The 19,300-nt window shown below is 41.5% G+C and overlaps 1 protein-coding gene across 1 annotated transcript; it reads right to left on the bottom strand.

The window, feature by feature from the left end:
- Nucleotides 1–287: 287 nt before the first annotated feature.
- On the bottom strand, nucleotides 288–1,203 carry LOC118487442. The gene is made up of 3 exons (XM_035984290.1): nucleotides 1,043–1,203; nucleotides 591–775; nucleotides 288–520 (listed from the first exon to the last, which is right to left on the bottom strand). Exons 1-3 carry the CDS (start codon nucleotides 1,201–1,203, stop codon nucleotides 306–308), a joined length of 561 nt encoding a protein of 186 aa, XP_035840183.1. The 3' UTR covers nucleotides 288–305.
- Nucleotides 1,204–19,300: the final 18,097 nt, after the last annotated feature.

Raw genomic sequence — 19,300 nt, 5'->3', positions numbered from 1 at the left:
CTGGTCCCCTTTTCTCTCCAACAACGGGGGGAACCACAGCAGTTCCACCCGCGGCCGCACCACTACCTATAACACCCAAACCCTCAAGGGTGTCAGATACTACGACGTAATCGGTATATCCCCGAGAACAAGATTGATAGGTACCTGCGGCTTCAAAAACGGAAGAAGGGGCAGCTGAGCCTTCAACACTCCCCTTGCCACGACCCCGCACGGTCTTCTTTACCGTTTTCTTCTCAACAGTCTTTTTTGGGACGCGTTTCTCAAACTTCCCCAAATCCGCAAGGACACCTGGATTCACACAATCATCAGAACCAGTCAAAAAGATAAACTGAAAAAACTAATGCCACGTAAGACGTACCTCTTGCGTCTTCCGGAACCGGGGCATCCAGCACCGCTTTCGACGGCACACGGAAGTTCTTCAGAATTTCAAGGTTGAAACCTTTCTTCAGCTCAACCGCAATCAGTTCAACCTGGCCCTTGAAATCAGGCTCAAACATCCTCCACAAGCCAACCGCATCCGCTGATACATGCATGCAGGTTATTACAAAGGCTTAGGAAATAAGGAAAATAACAAAGGGTAACGCGCTTACCACCACCCTGTTCCCGCAACACGGGCCTTTCCTTCCTATCCGGTCTAGAGAGCATCATCCGCAATATCCACAGTTGGTCATTATCCAACTTCTTGAGTTCAATAGGCCGCAGCCTAGAGAACCAGTCCGCGGTCTTCGTGGAAGCAACAGGAATATCTTCATCGGAAACTCCAACATCGACATTCCTGAAAGACATGCTAGCATAGACCGCACAGGCTTTCACGTAGAAGAACCTTTTCTTCCAGCCTGTCACACCCTTAGTGGGTGTCATCAACTTCAGACTCCCATGCCTTTGAGTAAACGAGAAAAAACCGGTGTTCACCGTCAACTGGTAGAACCGCCGGAAATTCTCTACTGTAATGGGCAGGCCATGGGCACGGAATGTGTACTCAAAATTCCGAATTCGGAACATTCCGAAAGGACTAAGCTGGGAGATATGGAGGTGATAATACTCCAGTATCTCCGCCACAAACACCGTCACCGGCAACCTAAGGTTGCCGTGGTTGAAAAAATCCGCCCACAAGGTTATATAACCGGCCGGAGCATCGGCACCGGTGTCCCCCACTTGTGGGTAAGTAGCATTCCAGTCTTTGGCCATCTGAACAGTGGCCATCAGGGTTTTAAAACTACCTTTTGTCCACTTCAACACCGGTAACCCACCACCGGGAACGTCAACATCATCATCCTCGTCTTCTTCTTCTTCAGCCATTACCGGCTGTTCAGGGTTTTCACCCTCCACATTGTGTGGATTCGATGGTTCAGCCATCAAAAATATTCAAGAAACAAAAGATGGTGAACGGAAACACCAGCAACCTCACCGGAATTTCAGAAAAAATAGTCGGAGAAGACAGACAACAGTTTCTCTCTCAAACGGCAAATTTTTTGAATTTTCGAACAAGTGAGGGGAAACCACGAACGGTTTCCCCTTATATACCCATCGCAATTAATGCGGAAGGAGAAAACAAATGATCACGTTCAAAAAGAGCGAATCATAGGACACCACGTGTCGAGCGCCGTTTCCGCTGACGGTTATCACGCGCGCGTGGCCGCCCACGCGCCTGACACAAGAGACGTTTACACTCTTCGCTACAGTGCATTTAATGCCTCGGGCAGTGCAAACGTCCTTTCATTTCAGCACATGCCAGGAAGATCTCACCAACTTCCACCAACTCACACGTGCGTCCAGCCACGTATGCAACAAAAAGCGACTACATTATCCAATTATAAGCGGCATGCGGTTTCTCTGGTATACCGTACCATAACCCATACCGCATGTCGTTTTTTAACATACCCCTAAAAATAGGTAAAAACATATATCTCTACACTATAAGGGGGTATAATACCTATCCGCACTACCCACGAGCACACGTGGAATATGTGGCCTTGCCACACACGCGCCCGTTCAGGTGTGTCAGATGCTCAGAACCAGCGCTGGCCGTTGGACTGAACCGCATCTCAGACACAGGGGAACTGCATTGCCTTCATTCTCTTCAAGCTTCAAATCCCTCCTGCCCGGTTCACAACCGCAGAGGGTACATGAACACCTTCTTTAACAAAAGGAAGGAAGGGTATGCACGCGAACGCACATCAGCAACCCTGTCTCCTGAACCTTCAAGAGCTACATCCAACCCACACCCACTTCGAGCAAATGTGGTAATACGAAACCACAGACACTCACGAGGAGCTACGGACATAACCATAGCTCCCGCAGAGTGGTTGCTACGGAAGAGCCAAGCTCACTCCACATCACCGAACAATGCTACTGCATGGCAAACTCGGTATTGGAGCGGGAAGGTAAGTGGCTCCAAAACGAACGCAGAACAGCGCTCTAAATAAACTCTCGTCGAACAACAAGCGTCCGAACAGCGGTAACAAGTCTGCTTATGACTTTGTTAACCCGATTATGGGCCGCATAGAATAAACAATGGTGGGCATACCCTTGCCTATGACCATGTTTATTTACCCATAGTATGAATATACATTGTTCGACCAAACATGGCCAACAATGACGCAACGAGGTAACCGCAAAGAACATGCGGTTACTAGAGAGCTATGACGATAAACACGAACACCCCACAAAAAAGGGATCGTCGTCTCATAACTCGATGCTGAACATAGAGCTCGAGCAAAGCACGTGCAAGCATCAGCAACTTTTGGTCCCAGTCTCAAAGATTGGTCCAAAAGTTTCTTTTCTTCTTCATGCACCAATTCAACAATTGGTATGAAGAAAAACCCACCTTTAAAGGATGGGAAACCTCCACATACCTTCGAACCACCATCTCAGAGGTTGGTTCGAAGTTTGTGCAGCATTACTAACAAGGTCTCCAAGAGACCTTCGACACAACAACAGGTGGCAGACCACCTGGTGACATAAATCGGCTGAGAATCTCGCATCAGACGAGATTCCTTCACCGATACGGAAGAGGCGTCAGATGACCCTTCCGGACCTCCAGCTTCATTTACATACAGAAAAGACCACACATGGTCTAGGATCTTCTCCAGACTCCAAACTACCTTCCAAACACCATAGTCCAGTACTCCTCCCACATACACCTTGTATGTGGCAGCAACACTAGACTGGGGGGACTTGAAGGGGTATGGTCCCAGATCTCGCGTCAGCATCGACCGCGAGTGACCATTACCCTTATCAAAACCCCCACTAGCTAACAACCCACTTGTGCCCATGCGGGAACGCATCGACACAAGGGTTGAATCCAATCTATCTAGTAACAAAGGAGGACTTACATGGAACAGGAGAACGGTAGAGTGATGCGACATAGCATCACATCTGGTGTACGAAAACGGAAGTATTCACAGCGACGCGGCATCGCACCGCGTCCAGTGAACACTTCTATCAATACAGGAAAGCCTTACCTTAGGCATAGAAGAGATTGAACGTAGTGGTACGGCTGACACCGCACCATACGGACAGTTTCGTCACGACAAGGGATGCAGGCAAGACGACGATGCGGCTAGCACCGCATCTCGCGTATTCCTTGATCACAAGTAGGAGACGCGGTAACTTCAGAGGTTACCGCACGTAGCGATGCGGCTTGCACCGCATCCTATGTACTCAAGCAAGTGGTACTGACACCACAGTGCAAGTGGCACCAATGACAGTTACCTGTCAGAGCTACGTAAGCAATGGACTGACGTGGCATAACCTCCATAACCGACGAGCCTGACACACCTGAAAAGGGGCAGCACGTCGTCAGTCCATCCATCATCATCCTCCTCCACTCCTCGGCTATAAATACCAACCCCAAACCAGGTTTGAGGTATCTTCTGACAACTCTCTCACTACTACTACTATCTTACTTTGCTTCCCAAGCAAACTACTGATTCTCACGCCGGAGAGTGGTAACAAGGAGCACCCCCCACCCCATCCTCCTTGTTACGAGTCACGGCTTGTTTCCTTGTGCAGGAGATCAACCACCGGTGATCCAGCCAGCGATCATCGAGAGGAAGGGATTAACCCTTCTTGACGAGACCAGTGAGTTAACCCTGCCCGGTTAACCATTGTTTCATCAACATCTAATTTCAACTTTATGTATTAAGTATTAAGTATAATCTATAAAATCAGAAAAACACGTATGAAATTAAATTACATAAACTGATAAACACACCTAATTTTAGTTTTAAAATTTGAAGAACAATAGTAAAAAACTAATATCTACTCATGATCAGAAATTTAGAATCGTTCTTCAATGATCATTTTTGGTAGTTGGTTCTTCAATATCGACTCTCGTAGTCTCGTTCTTGGTTCTTCAATATGGACTTATCACTTTTTTTTATCAGAACTCAGAAGTGATTCAATGAATAACTATCTGAATCGAACTTTGATTAGATAGGGAATTGAGATGACGAGATCGACTCCTCAGTAGCCGATGGCGATTAGGATTATCTATCTATAATTTAGTAACTTTTTTCCTCCTCACATCTTTAATTCATCTTAATTTGACTTTTTCTTTGACTTTTAATCTCATTCTTTTTAGGTTTAACAATTTGTCATAAATTCTTTTTCTTTTTTAACCTTAATAGTTTTCTAATTTCAATTTTGTTTCCATACACTTTTCACGTCGCAACGTGTGGGTCATGGGTCGACTTAGTTATTCTTTTTTATGTTTCACATTTCGGTAAAAAGTTTTGCGAGTTAACGACCGCAATGCGCGTGTTTGGTTGAATGTTTTAACGTATACTTTTTGTTCGATATAACAGTCCCGCCGTAAAACGCGGGTCCTAAAAACTAATTTAGGATTAATAAGGTGGTCTTTTTTCTTTCTTTCATTTTTTTTTAAATTTTTGAAAGGCGTTTTTTCTTATTTAGGTTAAAAATTTGGGCATGTGTTATTGGGTTATAGGTAAATAATAAAACATGGACCTTTAGTTAGTTAAATTAAAAGACATGGCCCTTTAATTGGTTAAATAATTAGACATGATGTTAATTACTAAACTATAAAACAATTAATAGGTAAAACGTTTATATTGTTATAAACCAGACATTTTAGGCCCAACCCATTATTTATGGGCTTTAGGGTTTATGGTTATGTTTATCTCTATATATTGTAATGTTGAATAGAATGAAAAACTGATTTCAGTTTATCTCTATTTCTCTTTCTCTTTGGTTTTTATCACGTTATCAGCACGAATTGACTCTTCACGGAAAAATTACCGGCGATCTTCAACATCAGGAATTCATTAACATCGCTTTTGGATTCAGATAATTGTCGTTCATCAAATCCGGGTACACTATCAATTTTTCTTCAATTTTTCGTTTGGACTTTAGAACATATTAGGACTGCCCTGTTTTTGTGATTTAGGACAGAAACGAAATCGAAAATATCACAATCCATTAACGTATTTAAGAATCGAATACACAATATCCAAATCACATTTTTTCGTTAGTCTCTGTTTGTTGTTTCAAAACTTTGAGAAAATCAAACCAAAACCTTATACATCGTTGAATTTTTTTTTCGGATTCGAAACAAACCTTTTGAGAAAATCAAACCAAAACAGTACAAACAAACAAATAAACCACTCCAACCGAAATAATGAATGACGAACCATTAACACCGGCCACGGCTCCTACCGTCACGCATAACAATCTCTTACCCGAAAATCTTCCCCCGGCGATTCAACTCACCGGTTAACCAACGCTACAATCAAAACATGACTCAACTCACCATACAGTCGATTTAAGCGGTGTTTTAGATGTGCACAAAGTGACTATTACAGCTTCAGTTAATAAATGCTTGCAAATTACGATCACAACTCTGAAATTATGACGCCTCAATCATTTATGATCAAAACAATCAAATTCAAAACTTGGTTTAAAAAAAAGGTGCACCTAAGCGCAACAAGGCTCAAGCCCCTAACTTTTCGTAGCATAAGGCGCGTTCTATTTTTTTTCAAACCCGCACCTGAGGGGCGAGAATAATATACTTCCCATATTTTTGTGCCGAAGGTCGTTGTACAGCATGCTTTTCAGGTTGTATATGTATGTAATTTCCATATTAAATCATATATAAAATTATATATTTATCTTCACCTAGGATACGAAAAACGGTTGGTTTTAGACCTCGTTACTTTCCCTTTTGTGCACTTCTCGCTTTGTAAAAATTCAAGCAATAAAATTTACCTAACTGTTCTAAAGTTCTACAACATCAATGAACAAATAGTTCATTATCATAACAATCATACCGTCAATTTAAACATAAAAGATAAACAGGATCATATTACATATACGTGACACCATATTACAGAATAATCGAGGTGCTGAATTGAAATTTGGAATACAAATGAGCATCGTTCATGTTTACTAATCAAATGAATGAGAAAGGTTATTGAAGGATCATATTACATATACGTTAATAGGGTTAGGATATAATAGGAAGTTTATTATATAATATCAACAAATTTGGTGTGATCTTATTTTTAATGAAAAAAAATACAAACTCGTCACTACATATGAAAATTGTCTTCTTGAATAGAACCCGAAGTTCTAATTATAAAGAACCCGAAGTTCTCCTATAGTATCAATTATATACACATGCTTGCTATTAAACGCATGTCTCTTTCCTTTGTAGACAATATGTCGAACTTATCAGATCTTGAATTCACTGTACTTGAAACATTCAAGAACGATTTGACCACCTGAAGTTGGTCTTACTCTCTAAAACTCACTATGAATGGGTTCATTTAAGGCTACAAGATCATAAAATTGTTAGTGAGTACAACTCTGCCCTTTTTTGCATCACCTTTATGTTTAAATTATGCGGTGAACAAATCACCGATGAAGACATGTTAGAGAAAATTTTCTCAACGTTCCATTCATCCAACATGCTCCTGACGCAGTATTACTGAGAACATACATTTACCAAATATACTGATCTAATACCATGTTTGTTAGTCGCGGAGCGAAATAGCAAGCTCCATCTACAAAATTAGTAAATGCGACCACTTATCTAATGTCTTTCTAGACTATGTTTTTTTTCTTTTCCTTGTTTTAATTTTGTTTTCATTTGTCTACGGTATTTCTGTTGAAACTAATATTATGTTTCATTTAAAACCTAGTGATTTTTTATTCAAAGTTGTATGATGTTTTTATCATACTCAAACATGCAATTTCTTATATTTAACGTGTTTTATTATTTCCAGAAGAAATATGTATACCAGCTCAAGCAGAGCTATTATTGGTGATGAATGTCTGGTAGATAGCGGTAGTACTAACACTATTCTCAAAGATATGAAATTTTTCTCTGAGTTGCCTCCGGCAGAGACACCGATTAGTATTATATCTGGTGTCAGTAACCTTATCGAAGGCTCCAGCAGAGCACACATAACATTATCTTCGGGTACCCATTTAACTATTGATAATGCATTATATTCTAGTAAATCCAGAAGAAATTTACTTAGCTTTAAAGATATTTGAAAAAACGGTTACCACCTAAAAACAATATCTGAAAATAATATTGAATATCATCAAATTACTTCAAACAAAAATGGCAAAGAAACAATTGTTGAACAATTGAACAATTGAACAATTAGAAGCCTTATCCTCTGGGTTATATTGTACTAATATCAATCCTATCGAATCATACATGGTGAGTAACCAAAAGCTGTTAGATAAAGATACATTCAATATATTGCATGACCGTCTAGGTCACCCTGGTAGCATAATGATGAAACGAATAATCAAAAGTGCAACCGGGCACCCTCTCAAAAACTTAAAAGTTTTGCTACCACAAGACTTATTATGTGCAACATGCTCTCTGGGCAAACTTATAACTCGGCTCTCACAAACTAAACTGATACATGAAACCCCCTCATTTTTGGAAAGAATCCAAGGGGATATTTGTGGGCCTATTCATCCTCCGTGTGGACCATTCCGCTATTTCTTGGTCTTAATAGGCACATCCTCGAGGTGGTCACATGTGAGCCTTTTAGCTACTCGAAATGTAGCATTTGCCCGACTTTTAGCTCAAATCATACAATTGAGAGCCAATTTCCCCGATAACCAAATTAGAAACATCCGGATGGATAATGCGGGAGAGTTCACATCTCAAGCTTTTAATGACTATTGTATGTCAATCGGGATCAATGTTGAACATTCAGTACCTCATGTTCACACATAAAACGGTTTAGCTGAATCTCTGATCAAACGATTACAAATAATCGCTAGACCACTCTTAATGAGATGTAAACTACCATCTTTTGCATGGGGTCATGCTATTTTGCATGCCGCTGCACTGAATAGATTGAGACCAACTGCTGATCACGAATACTCCCCATTGCAACTGGTCTCCGGACGAGAACCAAGTTTGTCCCACCTTAGAATCTTTGGTTGTGCGGTATATGTACCCATACCGCCACCACAACGTACTACAATGGGACCCCAAAGAAGACTGGGTATCTATATTGGTTTTAACTCCCCGCCCATAATTAAATATTTAGAACCAATGACGGGAGATATGTTTACAGCACGGTATATTGACTGTCATTTTGATGAAACAATGTTCCCAGTCTTAGGGGGAGATAAGGACAAAGAAAGACTGGTAACACAAGAAATAACGTGGAATGCATCATCGCTATCAAATCTCGACCCCCGAAGTGGTCAATGTGAACATGAAGTCCAAAAGATCATACATTTGCAAAGAATAGCGAATGAATTACCAGATGCATTCACAGACACGAATAGAGTGACAAAGTCACATGTACCAGCATCAAATGCACCTGCTCGAATTGAAGTAATCCCAGAAGCGATTACTATACAATGAAAGTGTGGGAGACCAGTCGGTTCGAAAGACAAAAACCCACGGAAACGAAAAGAGCAAAGTAACGTAGTTGGTGAAAACTCACAAAAGATTATAAGTGAAACCCCGGTAGAGGTAAATGTCCCAGAAGAGACAACTATGAATCTTGAGGAAAATGAAGTTTCAGAAGAAACACCGGTACCGAACGAAAATGAGATCTCTATTAATTATGTACAAGATAGTACAATGTGGAACCGGAATAAAACACGTGTTGATGATATATTCGCATATGCTATAGTAACGGATGTAATCAATGAAAATGATTACGTACCTAAAACTTTAGAAGAGTGCATGCACATAAATGATTGGCCAAGATGGCAAGAAGCCATAGATGCCGAATTAAATTTGCTCGAAAAGCGACATGTTGTCGGACCTGTAGTCTGAACGCCCATAGACGTCAAACCAGTAGGTTATAAATGGGTGTTTGCAATAAAGAGAAATGAAAAGAATGAGATTGTACGATATAAGGCTCGACTTGTAGCACAAGGGTTTTCCCAAATCCCAGGAGTTGATTATAAGGAAACGTATTCCCCTGTAGTGGATGCAATAACCCTTAGGTCCTCACAATCTCTGAAGGACTTCATATGAGACTAATGGATGTCGTCACCGCATAGTTATACGGGACACTTGGAAATGACATCTACATGAAAATCCCTAAAGGATTAAAATTACCCGAAGCATTAAAATCAACACATCGAGAAATGTGTTCTATAAAGCTCTAGAGATCTTTATATGGTCTCAAACAATCTGGTCGTATGTGGTACAATCGACTTAGTGAATATCTCGAAAAAGAAGGATACAAGTATGATGTAATCAGTCCATGTGTCTTTATAAAAGGACCAGTCTCAAATTTCACTATAATAGCAGTCTATGTTGATGATATCAACATCATCGGATCTCCTGAAGAGATAGAGAAAGCTGCTCAGTTGTTAAAGAAGGAATTTGAAATGAAAGATCTTGGTATGACGAAATTATGTATCAGACTACAATTTGAGTATCTGTGCAATGGTACATTTGTCCATCAATCAAACTACATCCATAAGATGTCAGTACGTTTCAATATGGACAAAGCACATCCGTTTAGCGTACCTATGGTTGTCCGACCGCTAGATCCACACAAAGATCCTTATTGCTCTCAAGAAGAAGGCGAAGAAGTACTTGGTCCAGAAGTGCCGTACTTAAGCGCGATCGGTGCTCTTATGTATCTTGCAAATAACACAAGACCTAACATTGCATTTGCCGTACATGTACTAGCGAGATACAGTTCGAATCCAACACGTAGACACTGGAATGGTGTAAAACATATATTTGCGGGACACAAGACTTGGGTCTTTTCTTTCAGAAAAATCAAAAGTCCCAGCTTGTTGGGTATGCTGATGTCGGATATCTATCAGATCTTCACAAAGCAAAATCTCAGACAGGTTATGTATTCACATACAGCTGCACAACAATTTCTTGGAAGTCAACTAAGCAAACACTTACAGCAACATCATCAAATCATGTCGAATTGATAGCACTATATGAGGCTGGCCGAGAATGCGTGTGGTTGAGTTCAATGATTAATCACATACAAGAAGCATGCAGATTAGAACATATCAAGAAGGAGCCGACAATTATTTATGAAGAGAACGCTGCTTGCATAGCTCAGATCAGAGAAGGTTATATCAAGGGTGATCGAAAAAAGCACATCTCACCAAAATTTTTCTCAACATATGACTTGCAAAAAGAAGGGGAAATTGATGTTCGCCAGATCAAGTCAAGTGAAAATCTAGCTGACCTGTTCACGAAATCTTTACCTAGAAGCAGTTTCGAGCAGCTATCTGATGTAGAGCGTGATGCGATAATGAAGAACAAACACATTGATTCTGCGAATACCCGTGTAGGACTTTTCCCAACCCCAAAATTCAACCCAAAGGGCACGGAATTTGAAGTGAAAAATTGAGTAGTTTCAAAATTCAAGTCTGATTGTTCAAATTACTAGAGAAACACATAAATAGGGACAGAAATTCGAAATGGGCCACAAAAAGGCCATGGGCCAAACACAAGCCCAAAAACAAAATGTCTAAAACACTTCAAAAAATATAAAAATGAAAATAACTAATAGAAATAAGCGTTTGCAGCAAGATGGAGCTCGTTCTCACGTTCGTTTCGCCTGGTCACACGCCCAAAACGGACCCCCGTAGCCCAAGTTAGAGCCATTTTAGTGAAGTCCCTTTTGTTACACGATCTTGGGCCTCCGAATACAAGATGACCCGCTCCTCCACACTTGGGCCCGCATCACTATCACATAAGATCAGCCTTCGTAGATTGAAAGATGTTTGTTGAATTCAGGGGGAGAATTATACACGTTGTACTCTTTTTCCCTTAACTAAGTTTTGTCCCACTGGGTTTTCTTAGTAAGGTTTTTAATGAGGCAGCATACTTGATCCAGTAGTATCAATTTATTTATTCTGGTCCTGAAGTACCTATTTAACATCATCCTGAAATATGTTGCTAAACTGTGTATAATTCTAAATGTCTGAGGGGGAGCGTTATAAATTAGACATTTTAAGCCCAACCCATTACTTATGGACTTTAGGGTTTATGGTTTATGGTTATGTTTATCTCTATATATTGTAATGTTGAATAGAATAAAGAATGGATTTCAGTTTATCTCTATTTCTCTTTCTCTTTGGTTTTTATCATATATAACTTTCTAATAAAATAAAAATTGTATATTTATTTTTTTATGCAGATGAGGTCAACTCTTTTTTTTTTATCATTTTTCAATAAAATTAATGGGTTCATTCACAATAAAAGCACTTGGATCATTTGGAAATATTCAATTATACGTTCTATATTACGGGTGTCTTTGGCATGGAGCTTTTGAGGCTTTTAAGAGCTTCAAGCTTTAAACTTTTAAGAAAAAACTCATACTCAATAAAAATCCTTATTTGGTTGAAGGAGCTTGAAGCTTTTAGGTTAGGAGTTTAAAGTTTTTGGTTGAACGCTCCTACTAGTAGTGTTTAGAAGGAGCTACAAACTTTTAGAGAAAAAATGACAATTTTAACCTTTAAAGATAATAAATTTTTTAATGCGCAAACTTTTTAAATTTTTAGTTATGTCCATTTCAGTCATTTTATACATTTTATTAAAAGCTCCAGCTACTCTACCAAACACCAAATATATTTAAAAGGGTTATTAGATTTTATCACCCTCAACTATTGGTTTTTGGCCGCTGTCACCCCCAACTATCACTTTGACACATGTCACCCCCAACTTAACACTTAGTGTGTTCTGTCACCATGTCGTTAACTGATCACTAACTTTTGATCATGTTACTACACTTTTTAGGGTTTCATAGGGATCTTGGGAAGGCTTTAGGGATCTTAAGACACCTCCAAAAGTATAGTAACCGGATCAAAAGTTCGTGATCTGGTGACAGAACACACTAAGTGTTAAGTTGGGGGTGGCGGACGTCAAAGTGATAGTTAGAGTTGGCAGCGGCAAATAGCCAATAGTTAAGGGTGATAAAATCCAATAACCCCTATTTAAAAAGCTACAGCTACTAGCTAACAGCTACAACTACCAGCTAACAGCTTCTAGCCACCAGCTACCAGCCATCAGCCACCAACTACTTTTGCCAAACATACCCTACATGTGAAATACATTAATGTCAGGTTAACCCGATCTTTCCTAGGTGGCTCTACAACTGTTGGGAACAAACAATGTAAACTCATCTTACATATATTTTTGTTATAAATACGGATACAACCTAGGAGGGGACCAGGCATCTCGTAGGCCTGACTAATAGTTTTTGATGACGGGGGTAGCCCAAGACTAAATAAAATGACTAAATATGTAAACGCTCAAAGGGTTAAATGGTTCAATGGTTGAAAAGCTGAGGAGATGAAGTAAAGCAATACGGGAACAGTAAACAAGTCACATCCCCAGACAACTCCACCAACTCGCTAGCCGCAAAAGCAACGCAGGTCTGCAGAGCACACGCTATTATCCAGGGGTCAAAAGGCTTTAACCCCCAAAAGGGGAAGCCCCTCACTGCAAGCAAGGTCACTAATGCATTCTTCTTTGGGAGATGTCTTCTCCTATAAATTGACACTTCATTTACTTCAGGAGACATTCCTGGTCAGCCCTGATTCTCGCAATCTCTGGTCATTCATCTCGAGTACTTGCTTCATGCGAGTCACTCTCTCTTTCACATCCAACACACACATTCTATTTGCTCCTTCATCCGAATCTGAACATATTTCGGAGGAGGATCCTTAGCAAATAACAAAAATAAACTAGTGAACCTCCTTCCACGTCTTGCAAACGTGGGGGGACCCCACGACCTGCGTTAGGTAAAGTTGAACCCTTCAGCCCTTTTGCCTAACCGGTCCGGCTACTACCGCTGGTCTATTATTTGTTGCATCAACAAGTTGGCGCCCACCGTGGGGCTACGCCACTATTTCTTCTCAAAAAGACCTAGTAGTGTAGCTCTTTTCTCTTAAAATCACCATGTCTGAAAGGGGATCCCCGGGTGAAGTAAACCAGGTTCCAAACGCCTCAACCCCAGGCAGCAGCCAAGCTCATGTGGCTATACCAACCACTTTCTCAACTCCGGGGAGCACACCCGAGTTTCTTACCTTTAACACTCCGACTCCTTCCAGGTCCGGAGTTCCTTCCCCCTAATGTTGGTATCTCTGACACTCCAACGCGTATTGAACTTACCCCCGAGGGGGTTGCCAACAATTTCCTTAAGTTGAGGTCTCTCCTCAATCAACATGTAAACAAAGAAAGGGATAAGGGAGTAAGGATTCGTCTAGACTATGATGAGCCTGAACCAACGCTGTCTCCCGGACCTCCCATTCCACCTTTCACAACCAGGAATGAGGCTGGTCCCAGTAATCCTCCAAACCCTTTTCCATATTTGTCTACAATGGTAAACCCTATAATACATCCTCTCTTTTCATCTCAACCAGTTACGAGTGGTGCTCCTCTGGGCCATGAGCTGACCTTGGATCAGCTCCTGCAGTCCCCAGTGACAAGCCTTCCAGCTTCTACAGCAACTTCATGGGAGCAAGCCCTATCTGTGCTCCCCCTAGCACGAAGTGCTGCTACGAGCACCCCCTTTGGAGTTAACTATTCAGTTGCACCCGGAAGCCTTCAAGGCTTCAACCCCATACCCCAGATGATGACACAGATGATGGCCAACTTCCTGTGGCAGCACTTTATCAATCAAGTACTGGCCACCCAAGGAAACAACGGCAATGGTAATAACACGGGAGTGGGGGTTGAAGAAGATTTGGCTAAACCCTATAAGCCAAGTAACCTTTCGTGCTTTTCACAGCAAATAGCCGATTATGATTTTCAAACAAAGATCAAGATGCCGTCCCACATCAGAACGTACGACGGGTCTGAGGACCTAGAGGACCATCTTCAAATTTTCACCGGTGCAGCAAGGATTGAGAAGTGGTCAAATGCTGAATGTTGTCTAATGTTCATGCAAACTCTTGTTGGATCGGCCAGAATCTGGTTCAATGATTTACCTGCTCGAAGCATTCGAAGCTTCGATGATCTTAGCAAGGGTTTTCTGGCCAACTTCTCCCAACAAAGGCAATATGTCAAAGATGCAACAATGATCTTTCAAATAAAACAACGTGACAACGAAAGTCTTCGCGAGTTCATTGAACGATACAAGAAGGAAAGTCTAACATATGTAGGGGCAGATGAGAAAATGAGGGTAGCCGGTTTCATGAACACTATCACCTCGAAGTATCTCACGAGGGATTTCAACAAATCCCTGCCCAAAACCTTAGAAGAAGCCCTCGAAAGGGCAGAGGCCCATATCCGGGGAGAGGAGGCAGTTGATATTAAAGAGCAAAGGAAAAGAGGGTCTAGTTGGCGAAGCGACAGCCCAACCAGAAAAAGAGGGAACTATAACTCCTATGACAGACGACAGAAGGGTTCAGATCATCGAAGGTCTGAAGGTCGGAACCCTCCAACCAGGGAGAAAGGCCTGAATTTCACACCCCTCACAAAGACTCCTCAAGAAATCCTTGCCACGGAAGAAGTCACGCAGAACTTTAGGCCTCCTAGGCCTCTCCCCAAAAGCAGAAAAAATGAAAACTCCACACAGTATTGTGAGTTCCATGAAGAAAAGGGTCACCACACCAATGATTGCTTCCAGCTCAAGAAAAGAATTAACGAGGCTGTTAAGTCCGGTGAACTCGCTCATCTGGTGAAAGGGGTCCGGGACAAAATGGCTGAAGGAAAGGGTAAGGAAGTCAATATGGTGGACTCTGATGAAAGGGTTCCTCACAAAAGACAACGGTTGGAAGCTTGGGAGCTTCAGTGTGTTTGCTTTCCCCCAACAGAAAAAGATCCTCTTTCAGGCCCTCTTGTTGTAGAAGCTACTGTGGGAACGTTGAAAACATATAGGGCATACATAGACACTGGGCGGCCACTGAAATCATGTTCGAGAAATTCTTCAATCGTTTGAGTAATGAAGAACGTTCAAGGCTTCAACCCTCTGGAACCTCCATAAAAGGTATCGCCGATATCCCCCTCAAGCCTTTAGGGCAACTGACACTTAATGTTCGTTTTAACGAAGGTCAGAAGGAAAGAATCCAACCACTCACCTTTGTGGTTATCAACATACCTTCAAACTATGATGTGATCATAGGAAGACCGGGACAAACATGGTCGTGTCTGTTGGACATGGTACAGTAAAATTTCCAACTGAGAGGGGGATAGCAACCCTCCAACCCTCTCAAGAGGCCTACCTGGTTGAAGGTGAAAGTCCCAGAAGTGAAGAAGACAAGCAGAAGCTAATCATAAATCCTAAGTACCCTGAACAAAAAATAAGGGTCAATCCAAGCCTTTCACAGGAAACACTCTCTTATCTGGAAAAGTTGTTAACACATTACAGCGATGTCTTCGCTTGGTGTCCAGAAGATATGACAGGAATCCCCGAAACATTGCTGAACATGAGTTGAGAATACCACCCGATGTTAAGCCCGTGGTCCAAAAGAAAAGAAGCTTAGCACCCGAAAGAAGCATGGCTGCTTGCCAAGAGGTCGAGAAGCTCGTGTCAGCCGACATTCTCCGAGAAGTCAAGTATCAATCATGGGTTGCAAACCCGGTTATGGTCTAGAAACCAGACAACTCTTGGAGGATGTGCATAGACTTCAAGGATCTCAACAAGGCTTGTCCTAAGGACTACTATCCACTACCGGAAATCGATCTCAAGGTTGACTCGCTCACCGGTTACCCTTTCAAATGCTTTCTTGATGCTTACAAAGGGTATCACCAAATACTCATGAAAGAAGAAGACGAAGAGAAGACAGCGTTCCACACTGACAAAGGAATCTTCTACTACAAGAAGATGCCCTTTGGACTCAAGAACGCGGGAGCAACCTACCAACGTCTAGTAGACAAAGCCTTTGTAAGCCAAATTGGTAAAAACATGGAAGCATACGTCGATGACTTTGTAATCAAAAGCAAGAAGGAGTATCAAATGCTTGACGACATTCAAGAAACCTTCAAGAATCTCAGAAAGGTTAACATGAAACTTAACACTGAAAAATGCTCATTTGGATTTGAAGAAAGAAAGTTCCTGGGTCACATTGTTGGGAAACAAAGCATCAAGGCTAACCCAAACAAAGTAAAAGCTGTCCTCGAAACCAAACCACCAAAAACCAAAAAGGAGGTGGAAAGCTTAAACGGGAAGCTTGCAGCCTTGAAGCGTTTCACCTCCAAGTTGGCTGAAAGGTCTCTACCCTTCTACAAAACACTCAAAAATTGTTCTGATAAGAAGGATTTCAAGTGGACTGAGGAGGCGGAAGAAGCTTTCAACCAGATGAAACAACATCTTGCTTCCTTGCCAGACATTGCAGCTCCTAAAACGGGGGAATTAATTTCAGTCTATCTATCAATTGCTGAAGAGGCCATAAGTGCAGTCCTCACCATCGAACGGGACACGGCTCAGGTACCCGTTTATTTCTTCAGCAAAACTTTAAAATTGGCTGAGACCAAATATCCTCCCCTTGAAAAGCTTGCCCTAGCCCTAGTTCAAACAGCTAGAAGGCTTCAGAGGTATTTCCAAGCACATCCTATACAAGTGGTCACTGACCAACCTATTAAGAATGTGCTTGAAAAACCAGAGAATTCGGGAAGGTTGGCAAAATGGGCAGTGGAACTAGGTGAACACAACATCACCTACGTCCCATGAAAAGCCATCAAAGCCCAAGTCTTAGCTGATTTCATCGTGGAAGTCCTAAACCAAATAACAACTGAAGTGAACACTACCACCACTGAACCTTCCAACCCTGAAGCCTGGAAGCTTTTTACCGACGGAGCTTCAAGTGTTGAAGGGTCAGGGGCTGGGCTAATTTTGATCAACCCAGAAGGGTTGGAATTTACATATGCTCTTCATTTTGATTTTCAGACCACCAATAACGAGGTTGAATACGAGGCACTGATCACCGGTTTAAGGCTGGCCAAAGAGATGAAAGTCCAAAAGCTTGAAGTGTTCACAGATTCATTACTAGTCTCAAGCCAAGTAAACGATAGCTACGTTGCCAAAGAACCCAACATGAGAAGATATAAGGAAAAATCCAAGGAATTGATGAATACCTTCCAAGCATGCTGCATCAAACAAATTCCCAGATCCCAAAACAAAAAGGCTGATGCCTTAAGTAAGCTAGCATCTCTCATCTGTGCGCACCTCACCAAGAAGGTGTTGGTAGAAGTGCTGAAGGCTCCATCGATTGATGAATTGGAAGTCCAAGACGTAGTCACTGAGGAAGATCCAAACTGGATGACTCCCATCAAAAAGTTCCTTAAAAATGGTGAATTACCCAATGATAAAATAGAAGCTGAAAGGGTTAAAATCAAAGCAATGCAATATGTACTGCAAGGAGAAACCCTTTACAAAAAGGGTTACCTTGCCCCCTTGCTAAGATGTGTTGGTCCTGAGCAAATTAAGTATTTGATCAAAGAGATTCACGAAGGCATATGCGGAGCTCATTTTGGAGCTAGGTCGGTGGTTGCAAAACTCATGAACCTTGGATATTTCTGGCCCTCAATGCATCGTGACACCACTGAGCAATTGAAGAAATGTGATGCTTGCCAGATTCATGCACCAATCCCAAAAAATCCCAAGCATGATCTTGTCCCAATAACCTCGGCTTGGCCATTCCATAAATGGGGAATGGACATTGTTGGACCATTCCCTCCAAGCAAAGGAGGAGTAAAATTCTTGCTGGTGGCAATAGATTATTTCACCAAGTGGCCCGAGGTTAAACCACTCGCAAAGATCATAGGCAAACAGGTCATTGACTTCGTTTGGGAAAACATTATTTGTCGTTATGGATTGCCGGGAGTAATTGTCACCGACAATGGGAAGCAATTTGCTGAGAAACCTTTCAGCGTCTGGTGCAAAGAGTACAGAATCAACCAGGTTTTCAGCTCAGTGGCTTATCCGCAATCAAACGGCCAGGTTGAAAGGGCAAATCGAAGCATAGTGTAAGGTATCAAGACAAGACTGGGAAGATACGAAAGCAACTGGCTTGAAGAATTGCCTAGTGTTCTATGGGCAATTAGAACATGTCACGGCTCCCGACCCTACCCTGGACGGAGCCGGGGGCCGCGGCGCAGAGTTTAATGGTACCCGTGGTATTTACTTTAAGCGACAGCGGAAGTCTTTTATTTAGAGGATCTTTTCACCGGAAAATGCTCGTTTAATATATTACACAAAGTTAAGGGATAAATCCCATAATTTACAATAAGTTGATTTCACACAGAAATCTTTATTTTCCAAAACACGTTTTATTGGTTTATTCACACTGAGCCACTTCTCTGAGCTTGATCATGTTTTACTGCACTTTTCCTGGATCACACATATCACCTGAAATATGTTTGAAAAAGGTTTTGTCAGCGGGGAAATACTGAGTGAATCATTCTGTTTTCTAAAACGACCTGTTAGTTATAAATTACAGTATTAAGGGGAATTATAATGTTTTTATCAACCAATTATCAAGAATGGGTATTTGTCACTCGACCGGATCTGTGACTGTGGTCATACCACTATTGGGTCCCGTCGCCCCACTAGTGACGGCTCACTCACCTAGAGTGATAAAAATAGTAATGTGCACAATACCCCACATACCAGCTGTAATTTGGTGATTACAAAGACTTAATCCCTGTAATTATAACCTTGAAAATAACTTGGAGTTTTGTAATACTTATTCACAAACTGTGAGAAAACAATTTAAAAAGAAGAATGACTCACATTGCAGATTAACGAGCAATAGATATAAGCCTACTGATTAGCCTTGATTACACCTAGTTTAACATAATGCACACACAGACAGGTTAGTAACTAATACAGCAGTTACGTCAATTCACGAGATTAAA

Source organism: Helianthus annuus, chromosome 15 (genome assembly GCF_002127325.2).
Source record: "Helianthus annuus cultivar XRQ/B chromosome 15, HanXRQr2.0-SUNRISE, whole genome shotgun sequence".
In the NCBI taxonomy this organism is placed as follows: Eukaryota; Viridiplantae; Streptophyta; class Magnoliopsida; order Asterales; family Asteraceae; genus Helianthus; species Helianthus annuus.
The sequence above is the reverse complement of the archived record's forward strand: the minus strand, read 5'-3'. Positions and strand labels throughout refer to the sequence as shown.

Coding starts and splice junctions, on each gene's coding strand:
- LOC118487442 (XM_035984290.1), bottom strand. CDS start 1,203: ATGGCCACTGTTCAGATGGCCAAAGACTGGAATGCTACTTACCCACAA. Junction 776..1,042: donor TTTGTGGCGGAGATACTGGA/GTATTATCACCT, acceptor CATGTCTTTCAG/GAATGTCGATGTTGGAGTTT. Junction 521..590: donor GTTGCGGGAACAGGGTGGTG/GTAAGCGCGTTA, acceptor TGCATGTATCAG/CGGATGCGGTTGGCTTGTGG.